This window comes from Pteropus alecto, unplaced genomic scaffold, assembly GCF_000325575.1.
Source record: "Pteropus alecto unplaced genomic scaffold, ASM32557v1 scaffold164, whole genome shotgun sequence".
Classification (NCBI taxonomy): domain Eukaryota; kingdom Metazoa; phylum Chordata; class Mammalia; order Chiroptera; family Pteropodidae; genus Pteropus; species Pteropus alecto.
In genome coordinates, this window is record NW_006439568.1 from 22,740,976 (window position 1) to 22,762,636 (window position 21,661).

Here is a 21,661-nt window from a genome sequence, read left to right on the forward strand (position 1 = left end):
GTAGGGAAATAAAATCATAAACATTTTAACATTTTATCACTAGACTAAAACTATTTAAGGAGAAATGTAAATTGCTATCTTGAAATCTAAAACCCCCAAAACATCTTTAAAAACTAAGCTGTAGACTCTGCGGCTTTCAGAATATATATGTGCTTTCAAATTAAAATTTTACTTAAATATTAAAAGAATGTAAGAACTACTGTGCTAAAATGTCTACTTGTAAGCAAAATAACCATTATAATCCATAAATAACTTAGTTAAAAATAAGTACTTTGGAAAAGAAGTATTTTAAAATAGTGTTTAAATTTGCAGAAAATATCAACTATCATAGAAGAGAATATGAATGAGAAATGACTCATAAACCCAAGCACTGATATTAGCTGTTAAAAATTAACTTTTTTATAATATATGAATAGATATAACATGTGAATACCCTTACATTTTAAATAGTCTTTAAATCCACCTTGGATTAATCTCTTAGGATATAGTCTTGGAAGAGAGATAATAAAGGATGACCACTGTTAAGGTCCTTAATAAATTTTATTAAATTGACTTCTGGAGACTTTGTACCAATTCATACCTACCAGACTTCTATGAAAGTTTTCATCTCATAAATTTCTCAGCTTGTAGTTTTATAATCTATTAAATATCAAATTTCTCAGAGGTAAAAATCATTCCTTATTACTGTTTTAATATCTACTTCTTTGACTATTCATAAGTTTAAATTTTTTCATGTGTTTTTGATCATTTGTATCTTACTTTTACCTCCTTTGGCCATTTTCCTGAAGTGTATTTCCATTTTTCGTTTTGTTATCTATCTATAATTGAGTTCTGCACAACTTTGTCTATTATATTCCTGAAAATACATTCACAGTACTGCAGAATTTCATCTTTTAAGTGGAACAAAATCAGAGAAGATAGAATTTTTACATTTAAAGAATGGCTTCTTACAGTTTAGATAATACCAACACATTTAATTCTCATAAGAAAAAATACAACATAATAAATCATGTACTAAAATAAAAATGTCATAATCAAGAGAATGTTACTTCTGTAAAGATTTGAAACTCTCTTCTTGTGTGTACTCACATGCACGGGCGCACACACACACAAACACACTGTTTACTTTCCTTCCTCCATCAATCTCTCTCCCTCATTCTTTCCTTCCCTCCTTCCCTCTCTCTCTCTCTCTCTCTGTGTAAATGCCTAAACCAGTGCCTGACAGTAGATACTCAAATATATTTGTTGTATAAATACTTTTCCCAGAAAAGCTCTTAAATAATTTAGAACATTTACCTATAAACCAGGTAAAAACATGGTATTTTACTTAATTAACAAAAACAAAACAAAAGGCCTTTTTCTGCAAAGTTGTACATATTAACAAAGCACCTGGCAGTGAGAACATCATATGATATATTTCAAATCATATCATATGATATTTCAAATCATATCATATGATATTTCAAAAGTTAAACTCAAGTTGCAGTCTATAAAATTAGCCCATAATTATTCAACAATCAATATCTCTCGTGGACATGAGAAAACCGTTACTTCATCACTGCCCTCTGCTGGTGGTATCATTTCCCTTTAATTTTTCCTCCGTGTACTGAATACTTTGCCTCACAAAATTACTTCTGACCTTCCTTTATATTTAAACCACCCACAGCTAAAAATAGTCTCACCATCTGGAATTTAGTAAAGCTTGTAGGAAAAGAATCATGCTTCAACGAAAAGCTCTGCATTGTCTAGAGTACACCCTTCCAGGCTATCTTGAGTCTGATTCTATGGGCACCTTTCATTACCCTTGGGTTTTCTTAAATCTATAAATTGTAGATAACTAACAGCAATGCAAAATAATTCTTGGCTATAAATGCAAATAAATTCTATCATGTAGTTCAAATGACCTCCTTTCCCCACTATGGAAGAAGCTAGTTTTGTGTCCATTTCCAATTTTATTACAGTACTACTAATCAATAAATGTCACTTTTTTTTTCATTCTCATTTGATCTGGTTATAACATCTATATGGTTCTCTCATTGATAATGATGTTAATAATCTTTAACATTTGTCCATTTTATATCTATTTGAAAGTCACAATTACTTTTTTTAAAAAACCATTCTTTAACAAGCTAAATCCAGACTACATTTTTCTCCCACAGACCAATTAGAAATAAACTGATATGGGCCTATACACAAGAAGGCTATGCTCAAATGGCAAAAATCACTTCCTTTGGGCCATCCTCTAGTTAGCAAATACCTATCATGCACTTGCCATGATCCCTGCCCTTAAAAACTCATAGTTTCATGGGGGAATGAACCCTATAAACAGTTATGACTGTTTGTCATGTTATATGGTCAAAGTTCTGTGGTGCTGCTTAGAAGGGAGTAACTGGGAAGGGAGGAGAGAAGGGAGGGAGGAAGAGGAGGACAAGGAGTATAGGGAGCAGCCTGAGGAAGTGAGATAAACAAAACAAGCCAAAACTCAGAAAAGCACTCAAACTTTCATACATTAATGGATAACTGACTCATCATTTATTTATAAAACAAAGCTATGACATAAGGATGATTCCTATATATACTGTAGTGACCAAAAGGGATGCAAAAGCTATCTGTGGAATCAAGTTTCTTCTAGAGGCATCAAACAATCAAGAGGAAGAGTCAGGTAGCAAAGACTGATGTGAATTTCACTCCTCTTTTGGCCAATGTGACACCTTACAATCAATTTCAAAATCTTGACAGGAAATGCAAAAATAAAAACTCACTTTAAAGACATATCACTAAAATATAAAATAAATATTAATAAGCTTTTTGATCCATATAAAACTATACAAAACATTACACATTTTATAGCAAAGTTCACTTCAAGTCCATTATGACCTGAAATATTTTTGTACAGTAATTTACTACGAATGAAGCTACTATCTACTTACTTTGAATACCAGTTTTCTTTTACTACATGAGTAGCAAATAGTGCAAAATTCTTGGCCTTGTGCTATAAATGAGGGAGAAAACTGGTCACCCACAAGCCACAGAGGATTTCTCACGTTGGCTTCCTTCCAGAATCTGGGACCTTTCAAAGGAGCAAACAAAGTAATTTCCTGTTGCTACTGAGTCTGTTCCTGACTCCTAGCATCATGGCATCCAGCAGACATTTCAATCTGGAAGATGGTTACATTTTCACAACAGGTAAAGAAAGGATTTGCTGCTCCTGCATCAGAACTGCATACCCTTAGGTTTACAGAGTTAACTTGAAGAAAAATCTAAAGTGGATAGAGATGAGTTGGATGTAGAGAACAAGGTAGGAAGGGAAAAGACAAGCAAAAAACCTTAAGTTATAAATGAAAAGAATACTTAATATAGGGCGCTATTTTGTATAGAATAATTTATAAAGTTTGTACTATTTTATAGATTACAATGTACTTGAGAATATAGTATTTAATTTACACAACAATCCTAGCAATCAGATAAGAATATCCTCATTTTTACAGATGAGAAAACAATACTCAGGGAGGCTGACTTGCTCAAAGTAATATAGTTTATAATGGATGAATTTGAACTTAGAATATAAGTTTTATAATTCATTCATTCATTCATTCATTCATTCATCCTTGGAGTCTATATCGCCTAGATATATTAGCAGTTTCTCTACAGCAGAGATTTGATGAATCATTACATTTCTATACACAGAAAATGTACAATAAATATTTGTTGGATGAAGAAATAAGATTATTCTAAAAAAAGCAATAAACATATAAGAATGCAAAAAAAAAATACTAGAACACATGCCTTTATTTAAATAAAGATGAATTTGAGAATCAAGCACAGCAGAGTAACATGATTTGAAAAAGAAAAAGAATTTAAGTATATATCTCCTTTAAAATAAGTAAACATATGTTTTAAATATACCTATATATTCCCTTAATTACTATTCTAGGCAGAAATTTACATTTCTTGTACTTGAAAACATTGTGCTGTGTTATTACAAGATATTTATTAATCTTCTTCCAAAAGTAATTAAAATCAAAATCCATTTTGCAAATATTTTACCAAACCTTTCATTGTGTTTGTGTGTGTGTGTGTGTATGTATAAATGGTAAAAAAAAAATTTTAAGCAATTGGTAGGATAAAAAATTCTGTTCTACAAATGCAACATTCTGAAAAGGCTATGTCCTGGTAAACTATCATGATCCTTTAGAAATTCTTTATATTATGATTAAACATCACTTTGCTCCTATATTCCCATATCTAGTTCATATGGTAAAGAGATCAGTAAACTTATTTTTATGAGTAACATCTTTAACATTTGCTCCCCTTTCTGTGCTTGTGATTAAATGTAACATTTTGAAATCCCAAAGTTCTGAGAAAAACATAAATCCTTGTCTCACAGCTGCTGTTTGACTCTGGAAACACATGCATTTTCTTTTCAAGCATCTACCATCAAAACTCCCAAAGGACTTCAACTGGAGAACACCTGCATCTCTTCATTTAGTTTCAATAACAGAGTCTAAACTCCAAAATTACAAAAATAGACGCTCTGTTCAGCTGTAGTTACATTTTGCCCCTAATTCCCGTGAACAAAAATGCTAGGAGCATGAAATCATTCAGGCAAGCTCTGTCATCAAGAGGATAAGATTTTTTGCACCAGAAGCCCAGTGGGAACATGATAGAAAACTGGCAACAATTACAGATAAAGTACATAGCAAAGTCCTCGGGGAGGAAAGAGGAAATGTAATAAGATAGATGGGTATAATTTTTACACATTTATGCCCAAACCACAAATGTGAATTGTCTTTAATTGCTACAATATATAAGCATTCCCACTCATGTGTCCTGTCAAAAATACTAAAAACATAACTTCAAGGCAATTCACTTAATTCTACTCTGTAAGGAGAATTTTTTTGGAATAAAAAATGTTCCCCATAAATTAAAATTTACAATCTAAAATGCTGTCTCCATTTTAAAAACACCAAAAAATTCACCAATTCTGAATGGTTAAATAAGAGAGTATTTGCCAGTATGTTTTAATCAAAAAAGAGAACTACTCCCCAATTTAACTATGAATTTCCAGAGACTAGACTTGTAATTGTGACTTTGCTTTCCAGTAACAATCAAAAGTTGCCTATATTTGATGGGTAAAATATAAAATAACTTTAATATGACAATCTACTAAAGTTAAAACACTCATTTCTGAAACTGATTATACTGGAAAACAGGAAGAGTGGCTTAAACTGTATTTCATTAAAATGATATTTTAAGAGGAACACTTGTTTTCCATTATTTTATAGTAACATCATAATTATATACTGCTATCTTTCTGACCTTAAAAAATATTTTGCTTTTTATATAGTAAAAGTAAAAACACCATATTCATCTCAGTTAACTATATAGGTAACTATAGCTGAGCAGATACTTTAAAAGATATGCCCTTTATTAATAGTAGACCAAAATCGATTAGATGAAATTTCATAGGAATAAATGTGAAGTTTTTCATGTAAACTAATAAACTAACGTAGATATGTAAACTATGGAAAACTGCCTTACAGTAGTTTATGTGAAAGAGAACTCAGGTTTCCAGTGGCACATAAACTCAAGACAAATGTAACTAAATAGAAGTTCACTATACAAATCTGAGAAATATACTCTACTTTGTGCTATGTAGAGGATTGTGTTAAATTTTAAGAGACATTTTCAAACATGTAGTGAAGGTAATCAGTATGGCAATGAATCTGAAGACAAATTATATGGGAAATGACTAAAATAAATTTACTATGTTTAGCCTTACTATTCATTCAGTTTAAAAAAAAAAAGTTTTGTAGAATATCAACCATATGCAAGGGAGAAAGAAAGTGCAATTGAACTAGTGTTGAAATTAATAGCATTAAGAGGGAAGTATGCCCATTAATTGAAATAGTGAATAATGAAGTATGAAAGGGGTGAGGGAATTTTATTGAGTTTACTTTTAAATGCAGCAGGCACCATTAAATAATACATAAGGATATGGTCAAGGGGTGGCTAAAATTTGCAGTCTGAATCTCAAAAGAAAATAAATGCACAGACAGATATAAACATATGGTTGACTGCTGAAAACAGGAGTATTTTATTAGATCATCCAAATAAAAAGGACTAATACATAATCTTGGAAAGGACTTATATTTAAGGCACAAAGGAAAAAAAACATATTTGAAGAGGGAAATGAAGATGGTCCAGCAAGAATCAAGAATCATTGTTGTGGTGTCAAGAATTCCGAACCTAAAATTTTACCCTACAACAGTGTCATGAACGCTATAGAAGAAAGAAGATTCCTGAGTCAAAGGACTGTATTATTCATGGCACAGCAAGCAGCATGAATATCGATATATTTGCATCAGTACCCTTTGCTCCCTAGTTCCACAGAAGTAACAACAAAGATATATCCAGATGGATATCTGCACATGCAGTGTGATACATAATAAGTGATGAACCCTTGGTTAAGGAACCAAATCTTTTATAATGGACAGTAAGTAGCATGCCTTCCATTGTCTTCAAAGAGAGATACTGGATCTCTCTTCCAAGGCCCTTAATATACACACATCTCTGAAGAGATGTGTGTAGTCAGTACCTTCATTTACAAGATAAGCAAAAACACAGAAAGACCTATAGAGAGTTGTTTCTTAACACTTGAAAGCCAAGAGACTATGGTTTCTCTCTGGCAAATGCCGAAAAAAAGGATGAATACTGAGAAAGGGAAATGGAGTTAAGAATGATAAGATAATGGGTTTTGTCAGGTATATTTAATATTGATGTATTATTCAATGTCACTTTTAAGACTAAAACCAGACCAAGAAATGAAAGTTGCAGTCTAATGAACAGAGGATCTAATAGTAATTAGAACTGTCTAACAAATTAAGATACTGGTAGATATTCTCTCCAATGGTAGATATATGCAAAAGGAGAAGAAGAAGAAATAGAGAGAAGGGAAGAGGTTGCAATGTATTGAGAACTTACTATTTATCTGTCAAATACATTCGTACTATTGGCAATCTGTCATAAATGTTCATTTATTCATTCATTCAACAAATGATTTTTCAAGCTTTTCCTATATGCCAGGTAATGTTAGGCCCTGGAGATAAAATAACCAAACAGTAATTAACTCTGCTCTCACAGAACTCACTGCCAAATGGTGAAGACAGATAGCATTCAAGTCACACAACTATATAAATACACACTACCATTATGTGTTATGAAAAAAAAGTACAGTGAGCTATGAACATGAATGTAAAAGAGGTACTTAATCAAACTGGGAGGAAGGGAAAGGAGCATCAGGGAAGGCTTCCTTTAAGAAGTAGTCATCGAGCTAAGATCTTAAGACCAAGCTGGAATTAAACAGGTACAAGGTGAAAAGGTAAGCATAGTTTTGAGAATCCCAGACTAAAAAAACAGCATGTGCAAAAAGCATAATCACCATTGAGAAAGTGAAAGAAAGAGATCTGAAGCAAAGGACTAACACTGGCTTAAAAATTGGAAACTGAAATGGATGACTTCTAAGTTCCTTTAATTCTAAGTTCATAGTACTTTGTGATCATTTTATATTTCTAAATAGCAGACACCTCCAAATTTATTTATGTATTAATACCAGGTTTAACCAAGATTCAGAACATTTTAACAAGCAGAACTTGCTATAAATCATAGGCAAAATATAGCACATGAAGAACAGCCAAAGTCTATATTTAAAAGATAAGGAAAGAAAAAAGTTTAGAACCCATTTTAAAATAAATTACAAACATCAATTATAGTCATCAAGTGCTTGTACCTCTGAAGGAACCAAAGTAGCATCTAGTTTCTCTGTCTGACCCATAATACCTACACCAATGTAAGAAACAGAAGTGTCATTAAATGGTTTCTATGAATAGTAACAATGAATACAGTATGTGAGCTGGCCCACTAGACTCCCCACAAGAGGCTTCAGCTGCTTCACTGTAATCAGTCAGTCAAGTAGAGAATGCAACCAAAGGAAGAAGAGGGAAAAGTGAAAAGGTAGTTGCTAAGACTTCAAAGACAGAGCAATACCATCGCACCATGAAGTTTGGCTCTTTTGACAACGCTTAATATGAAGTAAGGAAGGAGATCTTCAAGTTAAGAACTTTTTAAGCTAGGAAATGAAATATCCAGCAATATGGATCCTAAGGTTATATGATAAATATAAATAGCCTAGGACAGTGGGAAAACATTATATAGTTAGAAGTCCCAGGTTCAAGTTCAGAATCTGACTTGCTAGGTACTTGGACAATTTTTAGGTCTCTATTTCCTCTTCAGTAAGACACAAATAACATTTGCTGTTCTGAATAGTCTTCTTTTGTAAACAAGTAAAGCATTTACATGAAAATGATTTTTAAACTGTAAAGTATTATTTTTATAATGAGTTTTACTAATACAATGAATTTTTTTTTCAGTCATGTAAGTACGTACTTCCCATTTATAAAGCTGTCCATTCCCTCACATTCTGAAATTAGAGTCAAAAAACTCTGCCTCTTTATACTAAGCTTCTCTCAAAACTCACTTCTATATAATATACTCAACATTTGCTGGCTCCAAGCTTTAATCCCCTGTCTTCAATTTGGGAGCATATGCAAAAAGACAAAATTTATCTGAGTGAGTATATGCAAAAAATTTATTTATAATTTGTCTATACTATCAGTTATACACACACACATCCAATTTAAATCTTGTTACGGAACATAAAATTAATCAATATTATTTTAAACTAGCTTTAAAAATTAATACTTATGAGGTCTCTCATAACCATATCATAAATACCTAAGCCATGAATGTGGGTGGCAGTACCAAGGTGAATGGAAAATTTAAATATAAAAATGCTCTAAATCAAGTATGTGAATGTAGTTTAAGTAAAAACACATTATATTTTAGGATTAAAACATACCCAAAGGAGTATTTTCAAAGCACCAAATACATGATCACATTAAAATTTTACATGTAAATCCATAAACATATCACTAAACATAACATTAATGTTGAAGACTAAGTGAATTTCCTTAAGAGCAAGAAAAAAAAAATGTAAAACTTTACCCTAAAAATATTGTAGGTATAATTTTTTATAATAGTTTACTTTTAGGCCAATTTAATAAGTTAGAAATGCAAATACATTTTTGGACCCCAGAAATGCATTTAAATTACAAAGAACAATATGCATATTGTTATGAGAAAGATGTGATTATTATTTAAATAAGCTTGACTCATTAATTCATTCTGTGCATATGGCAAAAGCAAAAACACAGAGTCCCTGTTCAACTTAAGAATATGTGGTATATACAAATAAGCTTATTCCCCCCTTCTTAGATATCAAAATTCTAACTAGACAATCTGGTCATTTTAATATCATTTCAATGACTTGATGAGTTTAAAACAAAACCTATCAAAAACTACTACTTGGATAATTACACAAAGGAGTTTACCAAATAGCATATTTAAGGGACACAATTAAATAGGCATTAACAAAACCCTGATGTTTATTTAACCACTGATCTCTTCTCTCTAAAAGAGGGGTTGGTTTACCTACCACATCTGGCCTTCCTCCTGTTTTTTGAATTAAAATTTTACTGAAATACAGTCACATCCATTCATTTACATATTGTCTATGGCTATTTTTATGCTATAACAGTGGAACTGTATAGTTGAGACAGAGACGATATGGCCCACAAACTCTAAAATATAAGTTATATGGACCTTTACTAAAATGTTTATCAATCCCTACCTTAAAAGGTCGGTAAAATTATATCCATAGTCACAGTCTTAGTCTGGGTTTGGGCTCTACTCTTAGGCAACTATTTGAAACCACTTCCTCACTGACTAATTCTAAAGAAAAATTCAGGCTCCCTCTCCCGTATGCTTTTAAGAAATCAACATAACAGCTATCTTATTTCTAGTTTCAGTGACTGACTATCATGGCTTTACTAACCACATACTGCTGTTACTGGTCTCTACTAACCATAATTTATTTCCCCCAGTTTTCTTTGATCTTTCTGGTATCTCCTCTCAACATGATAGGTATGGCTCCACTATTATGATATTGAATAAAATAAGGCAGATTACAGGCAAAATGCTGCTAGAAAATAATGTAAGTCTAAGAAATAAGATACTGGCCTCTGAGTTTTTTTCTTAGTTCCACCAGCAATATCTTTTCCTTTTTGCAAAACTACAAAAAGCCTAAACACCTAATTTTAATATGGCAAACTGTGGGTAACAAAGTACTACTATCTTATGAAAAATACTTTTTCTTTCCAGTGTTTTAAATTTCTTTTCTTCCTTTCTACATACTGCACTATATGGTATATTTTAAAACTCAGTTGAACTTAGTAGTCATGAATCTAAGACTGTTATACATAAAACTGAATTTTATCTCTCATAAAATAAAATCATTATTGCTAATAAACACATCATTTATCAAAAATGACACAAAAATACTTCATTTGTCTCTTCAAAGAGCACAACTACAGAGAGTACAATGGATACAAAATGTTTTTTAGAAGTCGAATTTTGAAAGCCTTACTAGAAAATAAAATGCAAAATGAGTGAATAAAAGTTTGCACTTACCAGAATTATGGCAGTAGTCCATATACTGAGGAACTTGGACTGTGAAGGCTATCAAATCTGGAGCTAAGAGAGACTCTGGTTTTCTACTCTCATTGAGCCACTTGCTGCTGTGAAGATCTTTAGTGTCAGAAGGACCTTGAAGCAATGGAATCAACTTCTCTTTTCCACTGTCACCTAAACAGAAACATTAGTGAAAAATATCTTATATAATATAGAAATAGTTTAAGGATGCATGATCTTAAAATATACTAACAACATTTCAACTATATTTGGTAATTTTAGCTGTACATTTAGTTATACCCTAAAAAAATATGACTGATAAAATTAAAAGCATTTTTAATTCTTAAAAATTAAGTTTTAATATTTATCTACTCAGTGTAGAACATGTTTAGAAAAGCTCATAAAAGGAAACAAAATGAACACAGTTTTAAATATTCATTGAAACCTATACCTCTTTAAACTTATCCAGAAATTTAGTTTGCACTGAAAAAAAATAAATTATGAATAGTTTAAGGGAAATATTATGAATAAAGTATTGGTAGGAAGGTGAAATCAATTATGACCTCAAACTGAAAAACAGCTGGGTTTTCTGTTTAATTTTACTAACAACATTTTAATTTTTAAGTGTCACATATATCTATACCTCCTATTCTCCCAAAAAGTATAAGAATAAACTTTAATTTTTCTCCCTCAGAACGATTCTTAAAACTATGTAGTTTTTCCCTTAAACAAAAATTAATTTATTAAAATAAAGAAGTATCATCTTGGCACAATTAATAAAATTTTTTAAGTAAAATAAAAAAATTTAAAACCTCTGATTCATAGGAACAATGAGTAAATTCTTGTTTCAGCAACGCTCCTTGTAAAATACAAGGCCAATTCTCCTATACAGGCAATAAAGTTTTACACGGTCCAGCTGCACATACCTGGGGCTTTGGCACAAATTTTTATTGATCCCATGGTCCCAGAGGCGCATTTGACCAATGATGTGCTGCAGTACTTCAATTCAACATTCTGGATTGAGCCCTCAAGAGTTGGCAGGGGATTCTTAGATTTCACACCTAATAAAAGAAAACTGCAAATGTACTAGCCGATTGAATTTAAATAATTTTTATACTCCTTCACCAAGGCATTTAAACTTAATTATACTTTAATTATCTACCTCAGATGTTCTTACAGTATTTGCGTTAGGTTTCATAGTTTAGTGTTTAGGAGGTGAAAGGATGCAATTTAAAATAAATGAGCTGAACTCTCATAACTATACTCATATCGTCAGCTCTTGATTAGTAAAGCTCAAGAAATAAAAGTAAATATTTTAAGCAAAAATTTATTTTAAAAACAGGAGATATTAAAAATCATATTTAGTTTTAGAATACAGAGTAAGATTTTTATTTTTGAAACAAATTTAACTTAATATAAATTGAGTTTCATTTAGGCAGAGACATTTAATTTAAACAGGGCATTTCTAGAGTAAACGGACTTTTCAAAATATCTTCGTCAGGTGGAGCGAGGAGAGAAACAAGGTAACTTGAAACAGCTCTTAAGTTAAAATGCAATAATAGCTTATAAGCAAAATTGCCATCCTGTGTGTAGATCAAGAAAAAAAGGATTCTATATCAATTAACGAAACAAGTGGATATTAACATCTCTATTATATGCTACTTGGGGAAGGGCATAAACACACAGAAGGGAATAATCACCATAAATAAATGGTAGACAAAACTTAATTCAAAAGAGAGAAACTCATTTTGGCCCTGAAGAGTAGGTGAGATTAAACAGGCAGAGAAACTTTAAGATTACTGACAACATTGCAGACCACTAAAATGACGGCAATGATGAACAACTCCAACCAACTAACATTTACATTTACTGAGGACTTGTGTGTTGTGCACATTTCTCATTCAATCTTCACAACAGGCCTATAACAAAGATGTTTATTATCCTCATTTTCAGATTAAGGTATAATGAATTAGAGGTGTTAAGTAATTTTTACTCAAAGTCCAGTACTTAGTGAAAATGTTTTGTACAATTTGATCTTATCACATAAGACTTTACAACTTATTTTGCCTATATTCATGAACATCTACCAATATAATTTCCCATCTTTTCACAATTTCCCATTTGGTCAAATATATATTATCTTTCATACTTACCTGAACTTCCTTTCAGCAGAACTATGTATGAATAATTAAGAAAACCATAAATTTTGTGATAAATATATTAAACATTATTCTGAAATCTTTTATCTCAAACTTTAGTGTGTTCAAGAAGCCCCATAATACTCCAAGAATCTTCCTGAGATGAGGTCCAGGAATCTCAAGTAAAATTAACACACTACATGATCTGCAAATGGTTAAAGGACATCAACTGAAGAAACACCTTCTCATACTAATCTTTACTTCAGAAGGACCTATTAATTTACTAATTTCTATTTGGTTGTTAAATAAACGTGTATAGACTAGTTGCTACTTTCCAATATTCACCACTTGTGTTGTTTCCATTTGAAGTAATATCTACTATCCTCAAAGTAGGAGTCTAAAATGTTGTTTATTTATATATTTTTATCATTTTATCAGACTTTTATCAGATTCTAAAAACCCATAACTTAAAAAACTTAAGCCAATATCTCAGAAAATTAAGTGGTATCAACAATACTTAAATAAATAGTAGCAGTAATAGTAGTAACAGTAGAACTTGTTATTATAGCACCTAATATTCACTCAGTACTAAGGCTATGCACTATGCCTAGTTTATTTTATTTATCCATCATCTTCCCACCCACCCATCCCCCCCCAAAAAGCAGTAGCTGTTATTATTCCATTTTACATGTGGGAAAACCAAGACTTAGAGAAATAAAGGTTTTGTCCAAGGTTCAAGTCAGAAAGTAACAAGGCCTGAGTCATATTTGTCCTTTCAAGAAAGCAAGCTGAACTACCCTACATATTTAACACCTACTGTAGTAGTAGGAAATTATAATTAGTGAATAGTTTATCCTACTCCAATCATTAGGTTAGATGATGAGAGGGATAAAATAACAAACTAATACCCTCCCTTAGCCCTCAAGTCCCCATAGTCAGACTCTCATTCTGTGCCAATTTTTCAAAAATATAAAGAACCAAGATAGAGGTAAGCAGATAAGAGCTGCTGAAAGATATTTTAAAGGGTTGCTGGTGGTGTTCAAAACTAAAAAACTGAATTAGTTTCTGGCAAGAAAATGAATACAAATAGGAAGAAATGGATTTGTTTTTAAATTATTTTATAACACTGCTTCTTTCATAGCTTACCAAGTTTAGGACTCTACCTTAAATCACAAATGGTAAATCTTTGTTAATATCTAATGCATGTTATACATAAGACTCTTATAAGAAGTTGCTTAAAATCTCTTCTAATAAAAACCTCATGTACCTGTATAAAGCATCTTGGTTTAGACAAATACTATCAAGAAGTTAGCTCACATGTTTATGATCAGTTACATTTCTCAGATATTTTAAAACCTGTTTTAATAACTAAAACAACATTATGCATAATTTCTCCTTAAGAAATGCTTTTTTAATAATTTGTTCTTATTGGCTTAAGCTAATATTTTTTAAAAATAAATTATAGTTATCTCTTGATAGATTTCAACAACAAAGAAAAATTGCTAGTAAAAAACAATCTTGGTAATATGAACTATAGATTTTGGGTGATTATGATGTGTAAATGTAGGTTCATCGACTGTAACAAATGTACCGCTGATGGGGAATGTTGATATCGAGAGTTGCTATGCAGGTGTGGGGGCAGAAGGTACATGGAACTCTCTGTATCTACCCCTCAATTTTGCTGTGAACCTAAAAACTACTCTAAAAAAAAAAGTCTTAATAACTTTGGTTTTTTTTCCACTCTACCCTCAAATCATAATTTGTAAAACCTCCCAAATATAAGCACGATAAAGGTAGAGAGAAGCAAGAGTATTGGCATTAAACAACTCAGGGCGCCATTAACATTATGTGCTACATGAATGCTGCTTCCAGAAATTGTGAAAGGAAATCTGCTAGGGATGTTAACTGGTGAAACAAAAAAGGCAAAAGCTCTGAAACTAAAAAAGCATGGCTTTGGATATAGGCAGCATTACTTATCCAATAATTGGGTAGTTTAAGGAAAGGCACTATTTATTGTTGTTACATGTGGAAGCCAGAATACTATAGTTACTGTTCAACGTATTTAACTCTTAAAAATCAGCTAAACTTTATACAGAACTTAATTTAGAGAAAAGGTAGAATATTTTGATAAAATGTACAGTCAGCTGACATGAGCCAATAGGACAACCACAAGGACAGTGACACTTGAAATAATGTCTTTATAAAGCACTCTCACATAAATTTATTCAAATACTGCTGTCACAGTCCACTTGAGGAAGGGAAGAGGGAATCCTTAAGGCACTGCAATTGAAATACAATTTTATATTGCACACACTATCAATGAAATAATCTAAAAGTACTGAATTTTTATAATATAATATAAAATAATGCACTATTATTTCTTCTCCTTGTAGTACTTGCCTGAAAAATATCAACTTCTAACACATTCTTAGTTCTGTGTTGCAGTATTAACCCAGATTCTTTTTCCACCAACTTTCTTGCCTGCCATGATTCTTCCATTCTCACTGAGATCTTAATCTTCAGTGTCAACTCCCCAGTGTTGAGGTGTTGAGTAAAGAAATTATGATTTTCCTGTAATGATCATCTTCAAATTAAAAGATGAACTAATTTGTTTAAGCCAAAAAAAAAAAAGATGAACTAATGACAATCGTCTGTATATCTGTGTAGAAGAATTAAGAAATCAAACTACATGCAAGTTTACCTCTGTTCCCTCCTTAACCATCACCAAAAGACTGTTAATAAAAAAATTTTAGGGCCCTAAACCAACGAAGATATGAAAATGAAAAGACAAGAATTGAATGTGCAGCTCACAAAGAGGCAAGAACTGAGGCAAGAACTGTCATCAAAATTTTGAAAGATGGTTATCTCATGAACAAGAAGCAAGAAGATGACAGAGAACAGAGAAATGTGCCTGTGGGTAATTAAACTAAGAAGATAAGAATTAAAGAAACCAGGTAGGTAGTTCAGAGGTCAGAAATGCAGATGAAGCTAAAAAGATGAGTAATGGCTAAAAGTCTAATGACTATGGATTCTTTCCCTTAATTCATGCAGCCATGCAACTACCTCACCATTCATTCTGGTAAAAGACTGAAGGATTCACACTGGAGAGGTTAAACCAGAAAAACTTTGGACTAAGGGATACAAACAAAGAGTCCATGCTAAAAATAAGGGATTGTCTAAAAAGCTATATGGAGAATGTGTACTGGTTAATGAGATCTCCTTTTCTTTTACTAAGAACGCTGAATGTCAGGCTTATAACCTCCAGGAAAGAAATGGAAGGATTTCTCTTTGTGGAAAGTGGCTAATCCACAAAAAAGAAACCGGAGATAATGATAACTGATCCCCCCCACCACCAAAAAAGGAGTTAGGGTCCAATTCCCCTCCATTGACACCAGCCATTCAACAATCTCCAACTTTAAACAGAGGTTTAGTACTTTATTCTACAATATAAAGAACCATCAGTTATTAGGTAGAAATCACTAACATGAAAGGTAGAGATGAAACACACACACACACACACACACACACACACACACACACACACACACACACACAGAAAAGGAACTTGGGGTAAACAGAAAATATCAGGAACAGAAAACTTAAAATGATAACAACTATCCCCAGAGATAGTACAGAAAAATATAACAACAAGAACAAGATATTTACTTAAATTTTTCAAAGAACAAAAAGAGATCTTAGAAATTAAAAACATATTAATTCTCCTTAAATTAATAGAAAAATTGAAAAATAAACTTGAGAAAAGCTACCATAAATTAAAACAAAAAATCCCAAGAGATTGAAAATGGGAGAGAAATAACATTAAAATTAAAGGATCAGCAAAACAAATATTTTAAAACAAAAAGTTCTAGAAAGAATTATTAAAACAAAGTGGAGAAAAATCATCAAAGAAATAATTCAAGATTCCCCCAAACTGACGGGAGTTTCAAATTAAAACGGTATACCATACATCCAGCACAACAAACGAAAAAACATACACATAAAACTCTACCACCTGAACATCTAGGTTAAAGCAAAGTTCCTAAAACTTATGAGATAAAAAACAAAGAAATACATTAAAGCAGAAATAGGTAATATACAAACACACAACATACAATTAGAATGGTGTCAAACTTCTCAACAGTAATACTGGAAACAAGAAGACAATACAGCAATGCTTTTTAAATTATGTAGGAAAATGATTCTCAATCTATAAATCTATACACAGCCAAACTATTAATCACATATGATGTTAGAATAAAGATTCTTTCGGACATGCCAGATCTGGAAAATGTTTATTTCCTCTGCTGGAAAGATAACTAGGAAATTGTGTTCCATCAAAAAGGAGGAGTAAATCAGGAAAGAATAGCATGTGATCCAAGAAACAGGAAATTCAATACAAAAGAGAATTCCTAAGACTATGATAAAGGAAACTTTAAGACATTCCTATAGTAGGACTAGAAGCAAATATGACTGAAATAGGAGGAAAATCAAAATAATAATTACAAAAATTAAAACTAATTATCTCTTGTGTTTGAACATATTAAGAGGAGACTTATGATTCTGTAAGAGTTTGGGGTAATCAACATTAACCAGCCAAAAATAAAAGGCAGTTATAAACACTAAGAATAAAAGTTGCATGAGAAAAAAAATATTTAATGCAAGTATATTATAATTCATACATGTATAACCAAAATACATTAATAGTGATACAATTTAAGCAAAAATTGTGATATAATTATATTAGCTAATTCAGGGGGAAGGAAGAATAGAGATAAAGACAATAAGCTTTGGCCCTAAAAGCTAAAGCCTATTTGGTAGGCAAAGTAATGTCCCTTCCCCAGAAAAATGCCCACATCTTAATCCCCGGACCTTTGAATATGTTACTTTACACAACAAAGGAAAATTAAGGTTGCAGATGGAATTAATGTCACTATTCGGCTGATTTGAAATAGTTTATCCTGCAGCATCCAGTTGGACCCCATGTAATCACCAGTCCCTAAAAGTGAAAGAAGTAGGCAGAAGAGGAGAGTCAAAGAAAGACATGTAATGACAGAAGCACTGTCATAGAAAGGCTCTTGCTGGCTTTGAAGATGAAAGATGAGACCTATAGAACAAGGAATGCAGGTGGCCTACAGGTAGAAAAGGCAAGCAAACTCTTGTGGTAGCAGAGAAGTATGTAGATATTATCTAAACATGGAAGATAAGAAAACTACAATATAAGCATTTTATTTAGAAATTTAGAGGTAAATGTCTAAGAATAAGCTGAAAATGACTGCCTCGAAAAAGCAGTGAAGCTTAAACAGGGGCCCAGAAGACAGCCCTTTTTGTTACAAGCTTTGCAAGACTATAATTTAACAAAATAAAAGGTCATTCAGGACACTCAAGCAATCAGGACATACGCTAGATACACAAAAATAATAAAATCACTGGATAGTGAACCAATCATAAAGATTTCTTAAAGAGGGAAGAGGTAAATTCTTTAAAAGCATGCATTGAAGGACTAGGCATCTTTGCAGAGTTATTAAGGAATATTACACAAAATAACAATAGCAAAGCACTTCCAAAAGGTTGATATCATAGTAAAAGATAAGCATTATCCTTTCAATGGAAGAATAAAGGGAGAAAGTGAAATGAAAGGAAGATTTATCACATAAGAAGAAAGTGGAAGTCTGAACAAAAGTGCCTGGGTAGGTAAGAACAAATAAGAGGTGTAACCAAAAGGCTGCTTAAAGCTAAGACTCAGCAGGTGACAAAAAAATGCAAACGGCTCCCTATGATAACACAAGCAAATAGAGACAGCAAACTTAAAAGGTCATGGTTGTTTTGTTATTATTGTTTCTAATGATTTTGTTATTTTTAACATGAAAAAGCAAATGAAGTGACATTCTAGGATTAAGCCAAAATAGCTGGGTAAAAAAAAAAATCACTTAACATTTTCTACAGAATATACAATATAACCATTGAACTATAACCAATTAATAAGTGTGAAATAAAAAGTAATCTCAGAATCGTAGTTTGCAGTAATATTTAGGTAACGGAAAAGAACTTTAAATATTCACAAGGAACAAAATAGTCTTACATTTCATTGTTCCACCACCCCTACTTGCATCTCAGCAATCCCTGTCCATATTTTCATTACTAGCAAAAAGAGAGTAAACAAATATTTACCAACCAACATATATCTACAGATCTGCTTCTCTGATTCTTAACTTTTAACATCAGTGATGGCAAATAAATATTTGACAAGTAGACTCAGCTCCATACTGACAGAATGATAAAGAAATAACCTTAATTTAAAGCAATATATTCTGCCAGCTGGTTTATGACATAATTGTAATATAAAAATGAACAAAATAAAATTTGCTTCTAATTCTAAATTTCTATGAATCAAAGTTTTACTCCTACCATTTCTGTCATACTAACCATGTACATTACTTGAAAACTAATTTGCATTATTAAGAATTAACGTGCTCCAAAATAAGTTAGACAGAGAAAGATAAACACCATGTGATTTCACTGACATGCAGAATCCAAGGAACAGAAAGAACAAAGAGAAAACAGACCTACAAATATAGAGGACAATAGGTGATGGCCAGAGGGGTGGGTGGTTGGGAGAAATCGGTGAAGTGTTAAAGAAGTACATATTAGTAGTATAGAGGGTCACAGGGATGGGGAGCATGGCATAGGGAATGCGGATAGCAGTAAGGTAATGGCTATGTGTAGAGCCAGAGGGAAGACAGAGCAATCAGGGGGATTGTTTCATAAACTATATAAATGTTTAACCAATATACTGTATACTTGAAACTAATGAATGAATGAATGAATGGTCTACCTAAAAAAATGAATTTTAAAACAAAAGCTATAATAGACAAAAAATGGCATTACAAAATGATAAATCGATAAATCAAGAAGACATAACCCTAGTAAACATACACACACTTGACAAAGGAGCACCTACATACATAAAGCAACTATAGATTGACATAAAAAGAGATATCAATAGTAATAGACTCATAATAGGAGATTTTAACACCCCATTGACACCAATGGACAGATCTTCCAGGCAAAAGATCAACAAGGAAACAATAGGCCTAAAAGACACACTAGAACAGATAGACTTAATAGATATTCTCAGAGTAGTTTACCCCAAAGCAGCAAAATATACATTCTTCTCAAGGAACATTTTCAAGGAAAGACCACATGTTAGGACATAAATCAAGTCTCAATAAATTTAACAAGACTGAAATCATATCAACCATCTTCTCTGATCACAATGGTATGAAACTAGATATCAACTACAAGAAAAAAACTGAAAATACACAAACACATGGAGGCTAAATAACATGCTACTAAATAATGAATGGGTTATTAATGAGATCATGGAAGAAATCAAAAAATATCCAGAGACAAATAAAAATGAAAACATGACTCAAAACTTATGGGACACAGCGAAAGCAGTCCTAACAGGGAAATTCATAGCAACACAGGCCTATCTCAAGAAACAAAAGCTGAAATAAACAATCTAACCTTACAGTTAAAAGAATTAGAAAAAGAACAGCAAACAAAGCTCAAAGTGAATAGAAGGAAGAAAATAATAAAGATCAGAGTGGAAAGAAATGAAATAGAGTCTAGAAAAACAATACAAAAGATTAATGAAACCAAGAGCTGGTTCTTTGAAAGGATAAACAAAACTGACATACCCTTAGCCAGATTCATCAAGGAAAAAAGAGAAAGGACTCAAATAAATAAAATCAGAATGAAAGAGAAGAAATAACCACAGACTCCACAGAAATACAATGGACCATAAGAAAATACTATGAGCAATTACACACCAACAAACTGGACAATCTGGAAGAAATGGACACATTCCTAGAAACATACAATCTCTCAAAATAGTCATGAAGAAACAGAAAATCTGAACCGACCAATTACCACCAATGAAATAGAATCAGTAATGAAAAACCTCCCCCAAAAAACAAAATTCTGGACCAGATGGCTTCATATGAGAATTCTACCAAACATTCAAAGAAGAATTATCACCTATTCTCAAACTATTCCAAAATATTCAAGAAGAGGGAAAGCTACCTGACCCCTTTTATGAGGCCACCATACCTTGACTCCAAAACCAGGCAAAGACACTACAAAAAAAGAAAACTATAGGCCAATATCTCTTATGAACACTGATGCAAAAATCCTCAACAAAATATTAGCAAATCGAATCCAGCGATACATTAAAAATATCATACACCACGATCCAGTTGGATTTATTCCTGGGATGCAAGGTTGGTTCAATATCTGCAAATCAATTAATGTGATACACCACATTAACAAATCGAAAGATAAAAACCATATGATCATATTAATAGATGCAGAAAAAGCATTCGACAAAATCCAGCAGCTATTTATGATAAAAACTCTCAGCAAAGTGGGAATAGAGGGAATATACCTCACATAACAAAGGCCATATATGACAAACCTTCAGCTACCATCATACTCAATGGGAAAAGACAAAAAGCATTTTCCTTAAGATCAAGAACAAGATAAGGATGCTCACTTTCACCACTCCTCTTCAACATTGTATTGGAAGTCTTAGCCACAGAAATAAGACAAGAAAAAGACATAAAAGGCATCCAAATTAGAAAGGAAGAAGTAAAAGTCCCGTTATTTGCTGATGACATGATAATATATATGATATAGTGAATAGTGAATATCAAATGTAATTGAAAAAAATATCCACTGCATATATATAGAACCCTATATATATATAGAACCCTAAAGATTCCACCAAAAACTGTTAGAACTGATCAATGAATTCAGTAAAGTAGTAGGTTACAAAATAAATATTCAGAAGTCAGTGGTATTTTTATACACCAATGGTGAACTTTCAGAAAGAGAAATTAAGAAACCAATCCCATTTACAATTGTGTCAAAAACTA

General features: G+C 32.0%; 1 protein-coding gene across 1 annotated transcript in view; it reads right to left on the bottom strand.

The window, feature by feature from the left end:
- VPS13B (vacuolar protein sorting 13 homolog B) overlaps positions 1-21,661 on the bottom strand; it is a gene marked incomplete at its 3' end in the record, with an annotated part of 647,903 nt that overhangs the window by 439,523 nt on the left and 186,719 nt on the right. Inside the window, exons 18-19 of the mRNA XM_025050073.1 lie at positions 11,514-11,648; positions 10,588-10,761 (exon numbers count right to left, since the gene is read on the bottom strand). Coding sequence (XP_024905841.1) covers positions 10,588-10,761; positions 11,514-11,648 — 309 coding nt within the window. The remainder of the gene's footprint in view (positions 1-10,587; positions 10,762-11,513; positions 11,649-21,661) is intronic.